Below are 19,556 nucleotides of genomic sequence, written 5' to 3' on the forward strand. Positions count from 1 at the left end.
TAAATAATTAAAATAATTAAATAATTTACTTTTATTGCTCATTGAAGCAAAGGCTAAATTAAATATTAACAGATTTTTTTTTCCCTCACACAACAGGCCTGTCTATAATCACAATCTTATGATTTCCATCATTAGGAAACAGAATAAAACGTTTGGTTTTACTTTTGTTTTGCATTTTTCTACATTGGTTTTAAAGACCCCTGGTCAAAAGTCAAATGACACACACAATTTCGTCAGAGAAAACAGGCTCATGCTTTTCTTAATTGATTAAAGATATCATACAATGAATCTAATAGACACTTTTATGATGTTTTCACTATAAAATAATAATACATGACAAAAATTAGCAATAATTAAACATTTTATTGAATATAATCCTCAACAGTAATGCCATATTGAACAATACATGAAGGTTTTTGAAAAAAACAAACAAACAGCCAGTGCGACACTGAGATGTAAGTTAATATAAAAAACCTTTGCAAATAAGGCTGCATTGTCCATATGTTCTGTTAGATTTTAAAGAAATAAATACACTACACAACACCATTTCCAACATTACCAACATTTCCACAGTATCTGTGGCTCCAGTCCTCCCATCAGCTATCATCAGCATCGCTAACTTCGCTGTAAACCACACAAAAGGCACATTTGTGAGTTAAGTTGTGCTTTCTATATGATATTTTACTTCAGAGGACCATTATATTTTGATCTTATGATCAGTGACACATAAATGACTCAACACACTCTGAAATATCACAGAATGTTAGTGAAAGAAAGACAGAAAAAGGGAACTGTGGGTCATGAGGGGGTTTATGGGACATGTGTTAAAAGTGCTGCTGTTGCCCTGACATCTGCGCCTCAGCTTTCAGCCATCTCCTCGCAGATCAGTCACTCACTGCAGATCATAAGCATTTCAGCCTCTTTAATGTATGCATCTCATGCACATGTAGTGTAAAAACATATATACAAACTGAAATGCATACATTGTGGCTTTCATAAAGTGCCTATGATCAAAAGTGATCAGATCTTAACATTAATTCATAGAAAAATGTAAAAGGCCCTTTGTGGATGAGATCACAACATTATTTCATAGAAAAATGTAAAAGGCCCTTTGTGGATCATTATGATGGAAAAATGTGGTCTTTAGTGGATACAATTGCATTGCACCACAATTATTACAGTGAAAACTGGGGCTCTAATGGTTTACATTGAAATCCCTTGTGAAGTTTAGTTGAATGAATAGAGTGTTTAAGTGTCCCTGGGCAAGACGGGCAAACTGACATCATTACATCATCTGTGCAGGCCAGGCTGGCTTCAGTCCTCCTCAAAAACGTCCAGTTGGCATAAACAGTGTATATAAAAAATCATATACTAATATGCTGTATACTGAAATGCCCCTGGTTTAGATTATGGAGAAACAGTCAGGGTTGAAACTTTATCACATGTGTACATGCATAATATAAAACATCTGTTTAAATTCAAATAAAACGTCAAAGAAGAGGGATGCAAAATTTCCCATGTTGCTTCCTTTCTCCCTCATTCCTCTTTTCGTCCTCTGAGATACTCAATAAACCTCTAAGAAAGAGGTCCACTAGTGTTTTATCGTCTCTGCGTTTGTGTGTAGCTGTGATGATATTCTCATGCCTCTTTTTTTCCCTTTATCTGCTTTCTTCATACAAATGCCTCGGGTACGTCAGTGCCATTGATTTTGAGATAGATTTTAGCATTATTTTCCTTCTCCTTCCTCTTTTTGTGCAGGGTTTTCCTGAAGTACAGTAGATAGAGTGGTAACAGGAAGCCCATCATGCTGAGAGCCAGCAGACCAACATTCACCTACACCAGAAAACAAGAACATACAGAGGAGGTCAAAACATGCCTAATGGGCATTTCATCCATTTAGTATTACTCAAGCTCTCTGTTGTGTGTCATACCCAGAGTGGGTCTCCCTTCAGTGGTCCCATCATGGCCATGAACAAAGGCTGCTGCAGCAGAGCGAACAGAGCGCTCACCAGTGACTGCATTCCTGTCAGACTGCCGAACTGAGATGATGGGTACCTGCAGACACACAAACAGATTAGTTCTTATCATATTATATGATTTAAATGCAGCTATTACAGACGAAAGTGATGATCACAAGCAGAATTTAATCGTGTTTTACAGATAATGTCGATAAACTCACACTGCAGCATAAAGTCCACCGATGGCGGAGTGGATGAAGCCTCTGACGATGGTGTGAAGGACAAACGAGAGCATCTGGAGAGAGATGACATAAGGTGACAAAATCAAACATTACAAACTTGTTAATTCTGCTGTTTCTTATGGTCACATTAGCAGGTGCATGCTAGTTTCATAATTTGGGCACTAGGGGGAGATGCTGTACAGCTATGCAGACACAATCAATAGCAAGAAATAAGAGGTGTTGCTTTTTTTTCCGTGTACATACTACTCTTACTATTTCTGCTATATGGCACACTATACAAATACATGCACAGATTATCAATGATTTCAGTGACTGCAAACTAATTTTAATAGTTTACGTTTTAGTCATATTTAACAATAACAACACTGGTAAACAACAGAGCATACTGAAAAATTTATTTAAAAAAAACCTTATACACTCTATACTATAAAAAAAAAACACTGCATTGTGCAACATTAAATGTGTCAACCAGTAATAGTGTCAAATACTCGTCATATTGCGAGATTAATTTTGTACGCAACACACACCTGAAGAGGGAGGTTGGGAACCAGGCAGGTGATGCCAAAGCAGACGAGGAGGATGTTGGTGAAGATGAAGGCCCGAGTGGCATTGGTGACTTTCTGAATCTGTCTGTCTCTGCGTTTAGGCTGGGGCTCATCTCTGGAGACAAGGAGCAAATAGAGACACATTTTAAACTGCTGTCATTTATTTTTTTATTTTTTTATTTTTTTTTAATTTTGAGCTTCAAACTTTATATTAAGTCACGTCTACATCCATAGATCATTCAAAAGTGTTTCATAACTTACTTGTTGGGCTCTTTTTCATTGATTTCTCCATCATCGCATTCTTTCAGCTTCCAGTCCATGATCTGACCGATGACTGGCGTCGTCATCAAGCACAAGAGTTGCATCACTCCAAAAATGGAGGTGTAGAGACTCACTGAGAAAGCAAGAGAGAGAGGCAGAATATAACACTGTGTAATACATAACGTCTGAGGTTAATAGTTAATAACTACTCTGGTTAATGGCTGAGTTTATGGCGCTCTGCAGGCTTGTGTATGCATTACTGCCCAGAGCACAGGTGGGCAGGGAGTGGGTTACGCTTGACGTGAGTACAGGAGGTTAAATGTTTGAATAACAAGCTTTAGGGAAGACACGCTTTACTGGTTTCTACAGTGCTACTGAGATTCTTACCCAATTCCATTCTCTCAACTGCAAAAATAGTAAAAAAAAAATAATAATATTTAGAAGCCAGTTATAATATAATTTCAATAGTGGCAGATTTTTTTCCCTGCATATCTGAATTATCATAATTAAAACGTTTTTTGTTGCTCTGGAAATATGTTTTGGTGTGTTCACACATTTTTTTTTTTCATTTCCAGAAAATGTTATGCTGCATTCTCAAATCAGAGTTATCCTGAAAACACATTCAAACATGCTTATTCACCTGTGTTGAAATCTCCTCCGCTGAGGGACTCCAAGATATTGTTCATGGCTCCCATGTAGAAGATGAGACGCAGTTGAGTTACACACATGGTCACCAGACTCAACATGAAGAGAGGGCTGAAAATACTCTGCATGAATGACTGAGCTGCATGGAAGAAAAGGAACATGAAGTTAGTTTAAATTAGTTATTGACCTGTCATATTAGCATATTTTCGGCCTTTTCTTGTGTTGGACCTGTTTAAAAATGGTCACTTACATTCCTCCTTGGCCTCACACTGCAGTTCCAGGTCCATGGTGGACAGGCAGAGATTTTGACCCTCTTTGGCAAGCTCTTTCTGTTTTTGAGTGTTATCCACGCTAAGACGCTTGCCCACTGTTGTCACCTGCTTATAAAACTGCTTTCCTGTAATCTTATGGTCAAATCCCAGCCAACTGAACTTGATCTTGACACTGGATAGATAGAGAGAACAAATACAGAACAAGTGTCAAATATTGTAGATGTTCAATGTGTGTGAGAAGGGTGTATGTGTGTTTCTTACGTGTAGTCCATGTCCTCGGGTCCAGGGAAAGGCTCCAAGGGCCAGTTAAAGAAGCAGTTGATGAAGACGAGGCCTGCACAGGCCGCCCAGACCACCAGAATCATGATGAAGGTCACACCAAGGTCATAGATCACCTGAAAATATAAACATTTATTATCTAAGAACATAATGCGCCATTATAAACACTTGTTTTTTCACCCAGTTGCTTAATCTAACAAACCTTGACCCCAGGAAAGGTGACAGCCGAGGACGCGTACGAGCCGATCATGAGCGCGATGAAGGTGGCACGCAGGTCGCCAAACATGTTGGGCAGCTGGAAGGAAACATGGGAACAGATTAATAACTCAGTTGGTTAAATTCATTTTTAATTAAACTCATTTGTGTATTAATTTAACATTTATATAACTCATAACAATCTTAGCAAAAACCATACATATTTAAATTAAAAATACGTTTTTAAGTTATTAAAAAAAAAATTAAATAATGTTTTTTTTATTATTATTTTAATATCATTTAAATAATCCATAACAATCCTGGCAAGAGAGAAAAAAAAATCAGAAGATTTCTTTTTTTATATATATAAATACATTTTTATAAATCACATTTTTTATTATATCATTATAATTATATAATATATATATTAGCAAAATCATGTTTATTTGTTTTATTTACATTACATGTATTTTTAAGTTCTTTTTATTAATTCTAATTTAAAATGTAATATTCTTATCCTGTTCTTATTCAGACTTTGGCTATTCAGAGCATTGATAAGGAGACAACTGATCCACAGTCTTTCTCTAAAAATGGCAACAGCCAAGGAGAGACGGCCAACAATTATGGGCTGACGAAAGCACAGCAAATCAACAGTGAAAGCAGTTTCAGTTCAGAAGCACTAACTACAGCCCCAGAGCAAGGTTGGGAGATTGAAAGAAAGAAATAAAAGAAAGAACAATTGACAGATGACTAGAAAACTGGAACACTACCAGTAGCCCGAAATATTTTTGAGCACTTAATCCACATTTCCTTCTTACTTTACTTTCAGTTCCTCATTGTCAATAAAACCGTTATAACTGAGGCAGTAAGAACTGAGGATTGATCCATCCAGTCTGAACCGGCTGAAGCCGAGTCTCTTTTATGACTCTAATTGGAGCACAGACTGGGGCAGCCTGCTTACAGTTATGCCTTGTTCCTGTGACAACAAGTGGATGAGCAACAGCGAGTGTCCTGTTACGTAAGAATGCATTTGAAAGTGTGTGATCAGCTGGTTTGTAACGGAAGAGTTGTGTTTTGTGAGAATTCCGGTCAGAACTGGTGTGAAAGTATTCTCCACAATCAATTGTAATGCAACTTTGCCACCTCACACACTTCAAAGGGGAAAGGCAACATGGCAAACAAGAACACTCTCATTATTAGAAATTAACCCATCAATGTAATCTTCACATATTGAGGTAGGTATCATTTTAAATTTTCTCAGTTCATGGCCATTAACGTGTGGCGTGTAAAGTACATTTTGGACTCTGGGTGCGAGTGCTCTTGTGAGTTCACGGTCAAATAGTTCCTGAGATCATGCTGAGTGCATGATAACTGCAGGCTATTCTTACTGGGTCAGCACACTGGATAGTACATCATCAGGAGTTAATGCATGCTACCAGTGTAGCAACAAGAGCGAGTCAGCTGAAAAAACTCTGTAGTAAGATGCACAGATGGGTCTAATGATTAATCTGCTACACCACGCTTGAGAGACACTCAAATAAGAGAAACTGAGGAAAAAGAGACATAGAGACATTTAACTAGCCCAGACGTAGCAGAATCAAGGGCACCCAATGTAACAATTCAACAATCGACCACTGAAAAAACCTTAATATCAGATGGGACATATCCTCTACCATTTATATAGTGGATACAGTCTGTTAATTAGCAATGTAAATATTACAATCAACTTGGAGCAAGCAGGTTCAAACAAAATAAACACACACACACACAAAAGTGTACATTCATAAATAAGTTAACACACACTCACCGTAAGTGAAGTGAAGGTCATACACATTCCTCCAAAGCCATTAAAGGTCAGAGCGATGAAGATCAAAACAGACAGCTCTAGAAGAAACAAGCAGATGTTAAATGATGGAATATTATCAGTATCTATTACAACATTGGTGTCTGTTTCTCTAAATATGGACACGTAAATTGCATATATGATGTTCTTACCATTTGGGTTGCTGGCTCCATAAGCAATCATAAGGCACGAGAGGGCAAAGCAGGCACTGGAAATAGATACAACCCTCAGAGGTCAGTTAATAATCAAAAATTCAACACTTTTCTGGTCATTCATCTGTATTGTGATCTGACCTTAGGATACACACTTACCACATATTTTCATTTCATGAATAATTTATCCATCATGTGACTGGTAAAGTAATGATATTGAAAAATGAAGCACATGCTATCTACCTTCCAAGCAGACGGAGTTTGCGTGGGCCGTATTTGTCCATGACGATTCCGAGAGGGAGTGTGATGGCGCTGAGGAGGAAGGAGCCCACAGTGAAGGCCAAATTGAGCATCTCATCCTGTTCTTTACAGATGAGCCAGCCGTTCATCCTCAGATTGTCCCCTGGATGGTTTAGAGGAACCATCTCCACCCCACCATCATGCTGGGCAGACTGGAACCCGTCATATTCAAATTCTTCATCATTCGACAGTGATGAAGGAACAGCTGGTAAGGAGAAGTTTGCCATCGAGCTGTTTCCTTTGGGAAAGAAGGAAGAGAGGAGAGATGTAAAAGGCTAAGCTAATGGGACCCATGTTAACCATTACATTCGAAAATCAGCTTGAACACAGACTGATGTGACCTAATATCTAAACCATATGAGTTGCACTACTCAACAGGTTACCATTTCTGCTAAATCATGTTGATAAAGAGAGAGAGAGAGTAAGAGAATTCAGATGTTGGTGTAAAAAACGGTCACGTGTGCCCCTGCTATGAGCCCTATACTGTGACGTAAGCATCAGGTACTTGTAATTCTGGTTGCTGTCCAATCATGCAGATGCAACATGTGTGGACTCCTTTTTTTCTTCTTCTGTGGAACATAAAAAATTGGACTTTGGGGTCCAAGCAACATTGACTTTTGTTGTATGGGAACTGAGACATTCTTCAAAGTTTGTTTTCCACAGAAGAAAGAAAGTCGTGAGCTACCTCTTTAACATTTAGCTATGGTGTCCATTTAGTGAAAATGTACAAAATACTTGAAATTCCTAATGACTAACCAATTTTCACCACTGAACAGCATGGTTAGACCAGTATAAGCAAGCTTGGAATGAATTCTGGTTTAAGCTTGTCTTCTCAGCTGTTCTCCAAGGTGTCTGAAATAAACCTTCACCCAGCAGTAAAATGCTTGGAGAGGGGAATCACCATTATGTGGTCTCAATAAAACCTCAGATAAGGGCGGGGAATGATAGAAAGAAGAAAGATGAATTTGCTCTTCCTTTATCTTGTTCTGCTGTAGGAACAGTGTTCATAATGGTCCTTTTGGACTATTGTACAATTCCACATTATCTCAGCACACACATACATACAGGTATTAACTACTGATACCGAACCAGGTGACACTCCATTAATAGCTGCTGGCTCACTGGAGACATATTAACTAGATAATCAGACCTGAATTTATACTGATCTGGATGTTTATCCATCCTATAACTGCTGATGGGTTATAAAAGTATAATGTTTCTCTGAAAAATGCAAAATGTGGTTAGAAAAATAACACTTTCCTTGAGAAGTGTGAGTAAATTAGATACCACCCAGTGGGTATTATTGTTGTGGAAACAGTGACTTTGCTATAATAATCCACTCAGCTGTGCCACTGTCATCCTGATGATAGGTTTCCAACTCCAAGCGTGCTTCAGAACTGAGTGCAGAATATTCTGACGTGTTTGGCACCTGGTTGTGAACTTTTTAACGCTACAGTACACAAAGGGTTGGTTTTTACTTCGACTGCTAATAACTGAGGCTTGCTCTGGCTTCTTTTCTAAACTGAGCTGATGTGTGAACGATGATCCCACTGTAAACACTACAAAAGATGCACCAAAGATTGTGTACGTAGGCCACACTGATGTGCAAATGTGCAAGACACACCCTGGAGAGATAACAGTCACCTGGTCTCAGCAAAAAAAAAAAAAAAAACAGTTGGGAGTCTGTGCATTCAATCAAAGGGTTGATAGAGGAGCATAAATGAACCTGCTGAACCTCAGTTGAGGGGTTTATTAATTAACATCACTGTAATAAACTCTCTTCACTGTAATACATTGGTTTGATAGCGTTATAAGTAATTAATATTCACACATTTTCTGATGGGCCGACTGCCACATGATGCTTTTCTGAATATGAGTCTCACATGGAAATCTCAGCTAATGTACTAAACCACAAGAATCCTCACATGCTTCACATCATTCAAAATGGTCAAAGACTAATGCCTCAAGACATTGCCCTTTGAGACTTATCTGTGGACTTTAAGCCTGCTCAATACTGTCTTGAAAACAGATGATTTTTGCTGAGACAGTCTTATTGCATCATAATAATGTGACTGACTGAAAGGACAGTCAAATCAGCTGAGTAATGTCAAAAAACGGAAACTATGACAGCACAAAAAGGAACGATAAGCACTTTTCCATGCAAAAATGGCATGACAAGCAGACAGACAGACACATAAGACACCCACCACTCCACCCAGAAGAAGTTTTATTCCTAGATCTTCCCAAACGATAAGCCTCCTACAGTTTCCTTCACAAACAACTCTTTTTCTCATCCTCTGCCCCTCCTCTACCCCCTTTTTTTCTTGTCTGCCTGGAAATTTCAAACCCGTTTTTGTGGTTAAATAGGTCTTAATGTCCTAATTTTTTATTAAATCAAGCCCAAAGTGCCTGAGAGATAACAGGACAATGATAAAAGGGCATTACCAGCCATAAGACCGAAACATGTGTTCCTATGTGATGCTAATCAATACCAAAGACAATTCAATCAATCAATTATGAGTTCTAACTGAGATGATAAACATCTTAAAGGGATACTCCACCCGAAAATGAATATTTTGTCATTAATCACTTACCCCCATGTTTTTCCAAACCCGTAAAAGCTTTGTTTGTCTTCCGAACACAATTTAAGATATTTTGGATGAAACCGGGAGGCCTGTGACTGTCCCATAGACTGCCAAGTAAATAACAGTGTCAAGGTCCTTCTTTACTCCATTCAATACTCCATCTGCCATCAGACGTGTTTTCTTCACTTATAAAAAGTGTTCCCGTCGCTTCATATAACCCAGATTGCACGTCTGATGGCAGATGGAGTATTCTGACGACAACTCTAATACCTTTTATGGACCTTGACACTGTTATTTACTTGGCAGTCTATGGAACAGTCACAGGCCTCCCGGATTCAATCCAAAATATCTTAAATTGTGTTCTGAAGAAGAACAAAGCTTTTACGGGTTTGGAACGACATGGGGGTAAGTGATTAATGACAAAATTTTCATTTTGGGGTGGAGTATCCCTTAGTTTATATCTGATAAGCGGTAGGCCTCTCAATTTAAAGATGCACTTGATTAGGTCAGGATCCCCGTGGAAAGCCTTTCAACATTCATATGTTTTACTGTGACTACCAGCTGATTTAATTGAAGTCTGTGGTGTCTATGGTTGTTAGGCTCCTGACGCAAAACGTCATTCTTCCTTCTTAGAGAGTGTAACCACAAAAGTGTTTTGCTGTAGAGCACAATTACTCCACATAAAACTGTCAGGGATGGATTTAAAAGTAGGATCCTTCAAGTACTATCAGATACAGTCTTTGTTTCAAGATCAGACTGGAACAAAGAAATGAATGGAATTTGCCAATATGCGTAGTGACAAATAAAACACACTCATGCATTAAATTAAATTCTTTCATAGGTAAGATCACAAGCTTGACTTGGGGACCATGTAAGCTAAATGTTCCTCAATGGCTCTTCTAAATTACAGCAAAGTTTTGTTGAGTTCTTGTTCTTGATGTTACATTATATTTAAGGATTCTTACCTTGGTCTGTGCAGAGGTATGAATAGAAGCCCTCAGATTTCAGCATGATGAGTAAGGATCCCCAACCCAGCAGAACGGCGGAAAAGAGCAGGTTTTCAATGATGGCTGTTATTGCCATCCACCAGCGGCGGGCAAATGCTGTGGCTAGAGTGGGTGCCATGGCTGCAAGGAGTAGGATAGCAGACTGATAAGAGGAAAAGGGTGGTCGACAGTGTCTTGTGGAATCAACTCTCCCAATCTGTGGATAAAGGAGAGGGAGAGTGGTGTGTTGAAGTGTTGTATTTTAATGTAGTGACCAAGTTAAACATTTCTGCATGGGTTGAAATAGAAACATACTGTAGACAGAACTAAAAATTGAGTTCTTGAACTCTTATTAAGATGTGTGAATGAGCCTCTAAAGCCGCTTCAAAGACTCACTTTAAGAGTCCGTTCTTTCAAAATCATTCAGGCTGTTATGGAATAGCTACAGTGTGTGACTACAAAATGTACAAAATGTACGTTACAACAGCTCCTACACATTGATTAAATGCAAAATATCAAGAAGAGAGCTATTTAAGACATTACACATTATGACATTTTCTTAGGCTTATCTTAGTGTGACTTGTATTTCAAACACACATTCATTATTATTCTTATTAAAGTTTAGCACTTTTTGTAATGGAATCTTTATGTAAAATGAGCATTCAGTGTGTGAAAGAATAATATTATTTGTCTTAAAGTGTAACAAACTAACTGTATCACTACTGTTATTTGTACTATTACCTAAAATACACAAGCATTTGTTTAAAATAAAAAAAAAATAGTAGGCTATAAATAAATTATATAATTATAAAATAATATATAGTTATAAAGAATCAAATAAAACACATACCTTTGAGAGGCAGGCAAACAAGTACTGTAGCCCTTTAGTGCAGAGTGGTCTTCCCCTTGGTGCCTATGCTCTCTCTCTCTCTCTCTCTCTGTGCCTCAGTCACCGGCACTTAGGCTACTGAGAGCTTGTTTCAGTGAACTGACGAATTTATAGCGGTTTCATGTGGGAAAGACCATCAGGATACACATAACACCTATGCACGGCGGTGAATGACGTACTTCCGGTGAAATCTAAGGATGCTGGATTACTTCCGCCGATTGTAGAGTGCTACGCTATACCTAATAACTTATATTGTCTTCTATACTCTTTGGCTATACTACAGGAACGTTAGTCATAAAAAAAGACAAAACAGCCTCCACTCATATTGTTGAAGCATATTTGCTTTATTATATTAAATAAACATATATATATATATATACATATATATAAAATGACATCTAAACGTATGAAAGTATCTTTTCAAAGACGGGAGGACAGCACCTCTAGCCATCACTGCTGTGTGCCGCAGTGTACAGCATCTGCTAAATTTAACACCTTTCTAAGTTTCCACACGTTTCCTAAAGACAAGGAAATACAGAAGAGGTGGGTAGTTAACATAAGAAGAGACCATTTTACAGTTACAAACCAGACAAGAGTGTGTAGCCGACATTTCCAAGTACAGACCTGATCGAGCCGCAAACGCCGTCCGGCCGCAGACGTCTGAAGAATGGAACTGTCCCGTTGCTTTTTCATTGGAACAACTTCAGTCTTCCAGCCCCACGGACCAGAGTTTGGGAAAGGGTAGAGCGACCAAACACAGACACACTGCATACCGAAGCCCCCTCTATGGATGTGGAATATTCGGACCACGACTACTGCTCCAGTGCTGAGCCTGCTGCCCTGGATTTGTCCCTGGACCACAATGAAGATCAAATAGCGAGGCTGCAAAAACAAATTGAGGAGATAACCATCAGCACCAAGTTCTGTTTGGAGCGGTTTGCTGCGTCCGATGATGACATTAGGTTTTACACAAGGTAAGCTGACTCAGAAGTTCCATGAACATTCATTAAAACATTAATTTCACCTCACCAGACATGTACCGCAGCATTGACCAACAGTAAGCACTTGTGCAAATTGCGCATGCCAATCCCTCTCGCCTACGACAAGTCCAAAAGGACAAAATATGTTACACACTGATAGGTGTATTATTCTGTAAACGCTGGCATAAAATCTTTTATTCTATCTCCTAATATAATGTTGTATTAATGGGAATTACGACTAGAATGCTAATAAATCTGCAATTTAAAACTGTCAATGGGCACTTAACACACCATCAAATAAAATATGGGTTACACTTTATTTTATTGTGTCCCTGTTACAGTGTAATTTTGCATTTAAGTACTGAGTAATATTAATGAACTACATGTACTTACTGTAGGGTTAGGTGCATGTAATTATGCCTAATTTATAGTTTTTACTATAATAAATACATGCAACATCTGTAAATTTAGTAACATAAAAATAAAGTGTTACTGAAATACTGTATGTCCCACAGGTTTGCGACTCATGCCCACTTGATGGCCTTTTGGAGGCAGATAGAGCCAGCAACAGGCAAGATCGTGCGTGTGACAAGAGCACGGACTGAAGCCAGGACAGATGAGGTCCCTCATGCTGTCAATGCAACGGTACATGTATTCTGAAACATTTAATATGAATAAGATATCTTTTTGTTTCACAGTCAAACTTACTGTGCCAGTTATGGTGTTTGTGTAATAGTAATAAAATATTTTCTTCTTTTCACAGTCTCTTCAACCCATTGATGAGTTTTTTCTGTTCATGACATATCTGTCATTGGGTCTGGTGCAGAAGGATCTGGCCCACAGATTCAGAATCCACCAATCAACTGTAAGCCGAATAATCAACACATGGGCTAACTTTCTCTACACTGTGCTTGGAGCTGTTGGCATTTGGATGGATGAGGAGACGGTCAAAGCTCACATGCCAGATGTTTTTCAGTCTTACTCCGATACACAAGTGATTTTGGATTGCACTGAACTACGCTGCCAAACACCACACTCTCTTCTCCTTCAGAGCGAAGTATTCTCCAACTACAAATCTCACTGCACTTTCAAAGGGTTGATTGGGATGGCTCCTCACGGTGCTGTAACCTTTGTGTCATCGCTCTATGAAGGAGCCATCAGTGATAGAGAGATTTTAAAGCAGTCTGGTATTGTGTCTCTTCTAAAACCAACAATGGCTGTAATGGTGGATAAGGGTTTCCTTGTGGAAGACTGTGTGCCCTGCAAAGTCCACATACCTACCTTCCTGTCAAAGAGAGCACAACTGTCTGGACCAGAGGTCAGGAAAACACAGTCTATTGCAAGACTCAGAGTCCATGTTGAGCGCCTCATTCGAAGGGTGAAGGAGCACAAGATATTCAGTACAGCAATACCACTTTCTCTCACAGGAAGCATCAATCAACTGTACACAGTAGCCTGCCTCTTGGTTAACTACCAAAACGGGCCCTTAGTTAAAGCATGGGCAAGCAATTGCTAATGCTGAAGAAGCAGAATTAGACAGGCAGAAATGTTTATACAGTTTATTACTGTATAATCACAGTAATAATCATTTTGGTTTTAACTTTAGAACGAGTCCTTATTCTCTGTACATAATTCGAAATTTGATTTGAAATTAAATTGTCAACAAATATAGAATTGTTAAACAAATATTTTAATGACCTTTTGATGACAAGACAAAATAAAATGACATGTTTGTAAAATCATGCATCAATTCATTTCCGCCGCACTGTGCCTCTTTAGTTACTTGTGCATAGAGAGGTATTTTGGCAGATATGTAAAAAAGAAAAACAAATCACACCTCTGTTTCAGGGAGCTTAACACAGAAGTGTCTCTGTAAATGCGCTGCACAAACATGTCATCATGGGCACAGACAACAAAGTCACACCATTCCATACCCGTCATAAGCAACTGCCCCTGCACTTGCCAATAATAAGCATGGCTTTCCTTTAATTTATATGTTCCATGATCAACTCTGAGGTACCTGCAGTCAACGTAGCTTAGTGCATTTGGGCATTTCATCTCAACCAAGCCGAATGATGGTCTCTCAAGCGGGTCATATACCAGCCAATCAGGTGACGCACCCAGACAAGGTGCATCTGGATGAATCACCAGTCCACATTTCCTTAAGTTCAGGTTTTTAAGAGTTGCATAGTCCTTTAAGGCTCCTGCCTCCATATCCAGTCCCCTCTTCATGTGTGTTGTTTGTCGTGTCCCTCGGATGATCCTCTCAGCTAGGTTTTCTGCAGCATTTGGACCTCTAACATGGCTAACCTCCCTAAAATTTGAAGCAGTCACCCTCTCTTTCCTCAGTGAATGCCACTCAGGTGCTGCACTTTGACATCTGGTTGCTTCCTCAATGAGGTGTGACTGCAACAAAGTCACAGACAGTGAGTGGAGATGCAGCTGTTCCTGGTTTGTTGGCACATATTTACAGTCTGTTGGCTTTAACTGGTAGCCCTCTGGTGGCACTTTTTGGGAATGGGGGTGCATCCTTATGGGTGATAAAACCATCAGGTGTAGGTGGTGGATGCTGATACGATAGGATACTGCCAGCTTGTACCTTACCGAAAATCGACTCCACGAGTGGCTTGTCAGGTGAGAGATTCATTGTGCAGATAGGGGGAAGAGATCATGGTTTGAAGTCAGCATAGACAGCTTTAGGGTCGAGTGTTGATGGGTCTGGCAGCTCACCACTGTAGGCCTTGGATAGTGAAGATCTGGAATAACATTATCAGGGAATCAATAAACATTTTTGCTACAGAGTATAGTATAGCATAGCATGCATGTTTACACTGACTGCATACCTGATTCCACTTGCTGAAGTAGCACCTGGTTTGGGCTTCACTACCACCATGGCATCCACCGGTCCCGGCTTCACTCCCTATTTATTAGATGCCATCAAAACTATAGCAAAAGACTGTAGCAAAACAAACATTATGTCAGATATTTAATTGATACAAACCATTGTTCGTGGTTTATGCCACTTCTGTTCTGTTTGGGTGCATGATAGGACAGGAGGGACGACAGACATTCCAGATTCATAGTAATGGGCTGTCTGGTAAAGCAAAGCAACCAAATGGTTGCACATCCCACTCCCAGCCACACAGGAGCAGGAGCTGTTAACCAGCACAACTGGCTCTGAATCACGTAATGCCATCTAAAATAAGTGTAAAAAATTAAATAAATAAAAAAGTAGTCATCAAGTATATCAGCTACTCAGCCATAAAGTTTAAAACCATGTATCTATGCTTGGAACAGGTAAAGACAACAACAGTTTCAAGGTAGAACATGAGCAGTTTGAAGGGTAGCCGAGTAAGGGAAATAGCCAACATTCTGCATCTGCAGCCATCACATAAAACTACATTTCATATCATTATTCTTCAGATTTTAAACTCCCTGTGTGTTATAGACTAACTAGAAAGCCTGCACACTCTGCTACCCTGTATCTGCAACTGCGGTAAAGTTAGTTTTCATATTCATATATTTAGATTTTTACCTTCAATAACTTTCTTATGGTGTATTAAAAATGGTTCATATGAGTAAATTATTATTATAAACAAGTATGACTATCAGCTCCAGCTCTTGTTTTCTCTTGTAGTCGTTTTTATTTAAAAAAATGGGAATATTTTTTTTTTGTAGCTCATTGTCAATGATATTAACTCGTTTTATTGACAAAAAGTCTGAATGTGCGATTATGAAACCAACTTTGCCGCAGTGCATCTCCATTACCACTGTTTCAGCTATAATTTGCAGTGATAATGCAGTGCTAATCATCTGTCTTTGATAGAACTGCATTACATTTTTATTCTTATTTTGTACAATAATCATCCATACTAGCTAAGATAACAGCTGTGGCGATCCAAGCGGAACAGTGGTAACGTTAGAAAAGTAAAAACTGAACTTGACTGAACATGTCCAATAGAACTTTGAACGTCACTTTTAAGCTACTACTCCTACTCTCAGATGGTGTGGAGTCTCTGCTTTCCTCATAGAGCGGTAGCAGTGAGCTTTCACTGAGATCTCATTTGTGGCCCTGCTTTTACCTGACACTTTCAGACAAAATTACAAACACATTAAATGTCAAACATTTATACTAACGTGATTAACCTGCTGCTGGACGGATCGTAAAAAAATAATAACTAGTATTAGCAGTTCAGTTCAGGCGGTTCAGGCTAGCTGAATTTACCTTCATAATTGCAGAGATAAGACGACACATAAAACTTGAAACCTTTCTCAAGTTTGCTCTGTGGCGTTGTACTGCACATCCTTACAATTCTTCGCACATCATTGATTGTAAATTTGGGCAACTCCAGCAAACACCGAGTAAAATTAGAAGACTCTGCCATAATCGCGTTTTCCCTCCGCTTCAAACCTCTCCAACCGGAAACGGAAGAGCCGCTGCATTGAAAAACCACAAGCCAGAAACAGATCACTCTATTGGCTGCATCAGGAGGCTGAGTACACCTATCAGCCAATCAGCTGCGAGCCTGCCGCTGCATTGAAAAACCACGGGCCGTCAACAGGTAAGCCAGATGTTTATCTTTAACGTACAGGAATTGGTTTTAAGTTTGTCGCTTCATTAAACGGAAGGTCCTTTTTATCATCAATGCTGAAATCAATATGAGTTTATTGATTATAGAGTTATTTCCTAAACTGCACATTAGAACTAGCAAGGAGGTGAGTTAGCTATGAGGTGAATGAAGATGTTACAGCTATTCAGGTAATAAGTTGACACAAAATCATTGTTTTGTGAACTGTTTTTTCTTTAACTATGAGGACACGGACGAGAGTAGGTGATATGCTGAATTGCAAAATGCAGATAAGACAGCAAAAACAAACTAGCAGACTGTATCATCTCCAGAAGTCAACAAAAACAGTTCGAAGTGTCTGAAACAGTGACTTTAAAGGATGTGTTACTTAACACGCGCTACTGCTTCACTCACAAGCCACATCTACTGAAGAATTATACCATGGTAACCCATTTTCTGACAAACCATAGCTACAAGTATGCTATCCTTGCTGAAAAACCAGGTTAAGCTGGTCTTCTGGACTTTTTGGCAGAAATCATGGTTCCCATGAAAAATTGCTCTTAAATGTATAAAAAATTTACTTGAAATTCATATAAATAAAGTATATTTATAGGCTAGTACAGTTGTACTCCTAACATGCTTACCTTAAGTGCATGAAAAATTTATTCAATTGCATTTTAATATATTTTTATTAAAATGCTAAATGTGTTTGGTTTAGCCATTTGCAGGTTTAACTTGAGTTTGTAAAAAAAATTGTTGAAAATGTTCTTGAAGAATATTAAAGAGAAACATAAAATAAAATATAACTATAATAAAAAAAAAAAAAAAGTAACTGATCTTTAACATAAAGAAGTACAATTAAATTACACTAAAGTTGCTTGAAGCTGTTCCATTTTAACACAACTAAATATATTAAAATGTAGTGTAATTATCGTAAAGTTCATTTTAAGCATATTTTAAAGAACACAACATATTTAAAGTTGTTCCAAAATAATACATTTATTATGCTCTTAGTAAAGTAGGCCTATGATAAAAATCAGTGCATTGATATTACAACTTAAGTGTATTTTTTACCTGGCAATTACCATGCTGATTTTTGTCACTTAGCGATAATAACAGAGATTTGAACATTTTACGTGCCAGAAATGGCTTTTATTGTTGGTGTCATAAACTTTTTCAGCAATACACACCCGGTCACACGGGCTACAGCAGACCGGGTGTAAATCAGGTTGTTATTCTCGAAACACGTCGCCCTCGTGTTATTTACCAGAATAGAGACTTGTCTGAAACCCGCTCAGACAGGCGCAAAGTATTACTTTCAATCTACATATAGATCTTGACACAAACACGAAACGTCACATTTTCGTCACAGCTGCACTCACAGTAGTCTGGTGTTTTCGATTAAATCATTGCACAACAAAGTCGTATTGATCAACCTAATCAGAAAGAACTGGTATTTACACACACACACACACAAACGTTTATCTAGTGAACATTTATCGAACTGTAGAAGATATTATTTGAATTCAAATTAATGTATCTGTTTTCCTAAATAGCGGAACACGATTAACTCAAAACAAGCAATGATTAATGGCAGGAAAACGATTTATTTGAATGAGGTTTGCATTCTTTCCCAGTGAGCTGATGGCCTGTTTCAAGTATGTGATCAATACTTCAGCTTTATCACTGTAAAGAGTTAACGCCTGATCAGGGGGTTCAGGTCTATTACCTTTGAAAAACAAAAGCACAAGTTTGGTAAGAAAATAGGAACCACATTCACAGGTGTTGACTTGTATTCTAAGAAGTTTCTTGAGGACTTTAAAGTCAAATATTTACTGGCAAGGTTCACTTCTTTACATTATAATCCTTAACTGGGCAATGGTTACTTAACATGCCTACATGATGAACTTACTTTCAGTTGAGACCTTCAAGCTCTGAGCTCAAAACGAACACGTCTAACGGACCAAGAGGAACAAAAACAACTACTCACCCAGTTACATAAGCTCCAACCAGCTCACACTTGTTTTTCACTTTTATGTCATCCTGTGGTTTTGGTTCCTTCTTGCCTTGAGCCTTGTGAAATTCATGATTTTACCCGTTAATGTCAGTAAGAATGATGTCGATTTTTATTCCAAGAACTTCATACAAAATTGAAAGCAAATGCTCATTAACATATTTTAATGAAGGTGTATGGAAAAGAACTAACCTTTTCTCTCACTAGGTGGTCTTGCAATAAGTTTCACATTTGAATGTTGATAGTGGTTTCATTTTGATCAATAAAAACTTGCCCATTAGCAATCCATTATTTAAAATCACTCAATAAACTAATATAGTTTTTTGGTAACACTTTATTTTAAGGTGTCCTTGTTACATGTTACATATACTTACAATTATAATAACAATTAATTATGCATAATTTCATGCAAGTAACCCTAAGCTAAACCCAAATCCTAACCCTAACCATGTAAGTACATGTAGTTAATAAATATTACTCAGTACTTACAGTAAATGCATAATTACACTGTAACAAGGATGCCTTAAAATAAAGTGTTACACGTTTTTTTTTTTCAAAACAATATATGTTAATTGATATATTTCTTCAATTGATAAAATATGTGTAAATAAATATTACCCCTTTATTTATTATCATAAGATTTGTACGCTAACAGAAATGTATAAAAACTAGATTTTCTGTAAAGATGAAGTACAAATAATCAGCTTTTTTTCTTTTAAATTTCACTACTGTTCAAAAGTTTGGGGTTAATACAATTTTTTAAATACTTTTATTCATGAATAAATGAATGCAGCAAAGGTGCATTAAATCGACCAAAAGTGACAGCAGAGAAAAACGTAAAT

General features: G+C 38.1%; 2 protein-coding genes across 5 annotated transcripts; one reads left to right on the forward strand and one right to left on the reverse strand.

Moving 5' to 3' along the window:
* Positions 1–343: 343 nt before the first annotated feature.
* LOC109055061 (large neutral amino acids transporter small subunit 4-like) lies at positions 344–11,270 on the reverse strand. 4 transcript variants are annotated; one of them, XM_042765030.1, is made up of 16 exons: positions 11,114–11,270; positions 10,243–10,480; positions 6,636–6,930; positions 6,393–6,448; positions 6,205–6,281; positions 4,405–4,497; positions 4,185–4,318; positions 3,902–4,095; positions 3,647–3,790; positions 3,394–3,411; positions 3,007–3,139; positions 2,728–2,860; positions 2,180–2,253; positions 1,932–2,055; positions 1,645–1,833; positions 344–624 (listed from the first exon to the last, which is right to left on the reverse strand). In XM_042765030.1, exons 2-15 carry the CDS (start codon positions 10,400–10,402, stop codon positions 1,672–1,674), a joined length of 1,797 nt encoding a protein of 598 aa, XP_042620964.1. In that variant the 5' UTR covers positions 10,403–10,480; positions 11,114–11,270; the 3' UTR covers positions 344–624; positions 1,645–1,671. The 4 variants fall into 4 exon arrangements, with proteins under 4 accessions (XP_042620964.1, XP_042620963.1, XP_042620965.1 ...); XM_042765029.1 differs by having other exon boundaries at positions 344–1,833; XM_042765031.1 differs by having other exon boundaries at positions 344–1,833; positions 10,243–10,404; positions 11,114–11,264.
* Positions 11,271–11,938: 668 nt separating this feature from the next.
* Positions 11,939–13,871, forward strand: LOC109110575. The gene is made up of 3 exons (XM_042765034.1): positions 11,939–12,126; positions 12,648–12,777; positions 12,896–13,871. The coding sequence occupies exons 1-3, from the start codon at positions 11,939–11,941 to the stop codon at positions 13,646–13,648; spliced, it is 1,071 nt and encodes a 356-aa protein (XP_042620968.1). The 3' UTR covers positions 13,649–13,871.
* The last annotated feature ends 5,685 nt before the right edge of the window (positions 13,872–19,556 follow it).

Source organism: Cyprinus carpio, chromosome A10 (genome assembly GCF_018340385.1).
Source record: "Cyprinus carpio isolate SPL01 chromosome A10, ASM1834038v1, whole genome shotgun sequence".
In the NCBI taxonomy this organism is placed as follows: domain Eukaryota; kingdom Metazoa; phylum Chordata; class Actinopteri; order Cypriniformes; family Cyprinidae; genus Cyprinus; species Cyprinus carpio.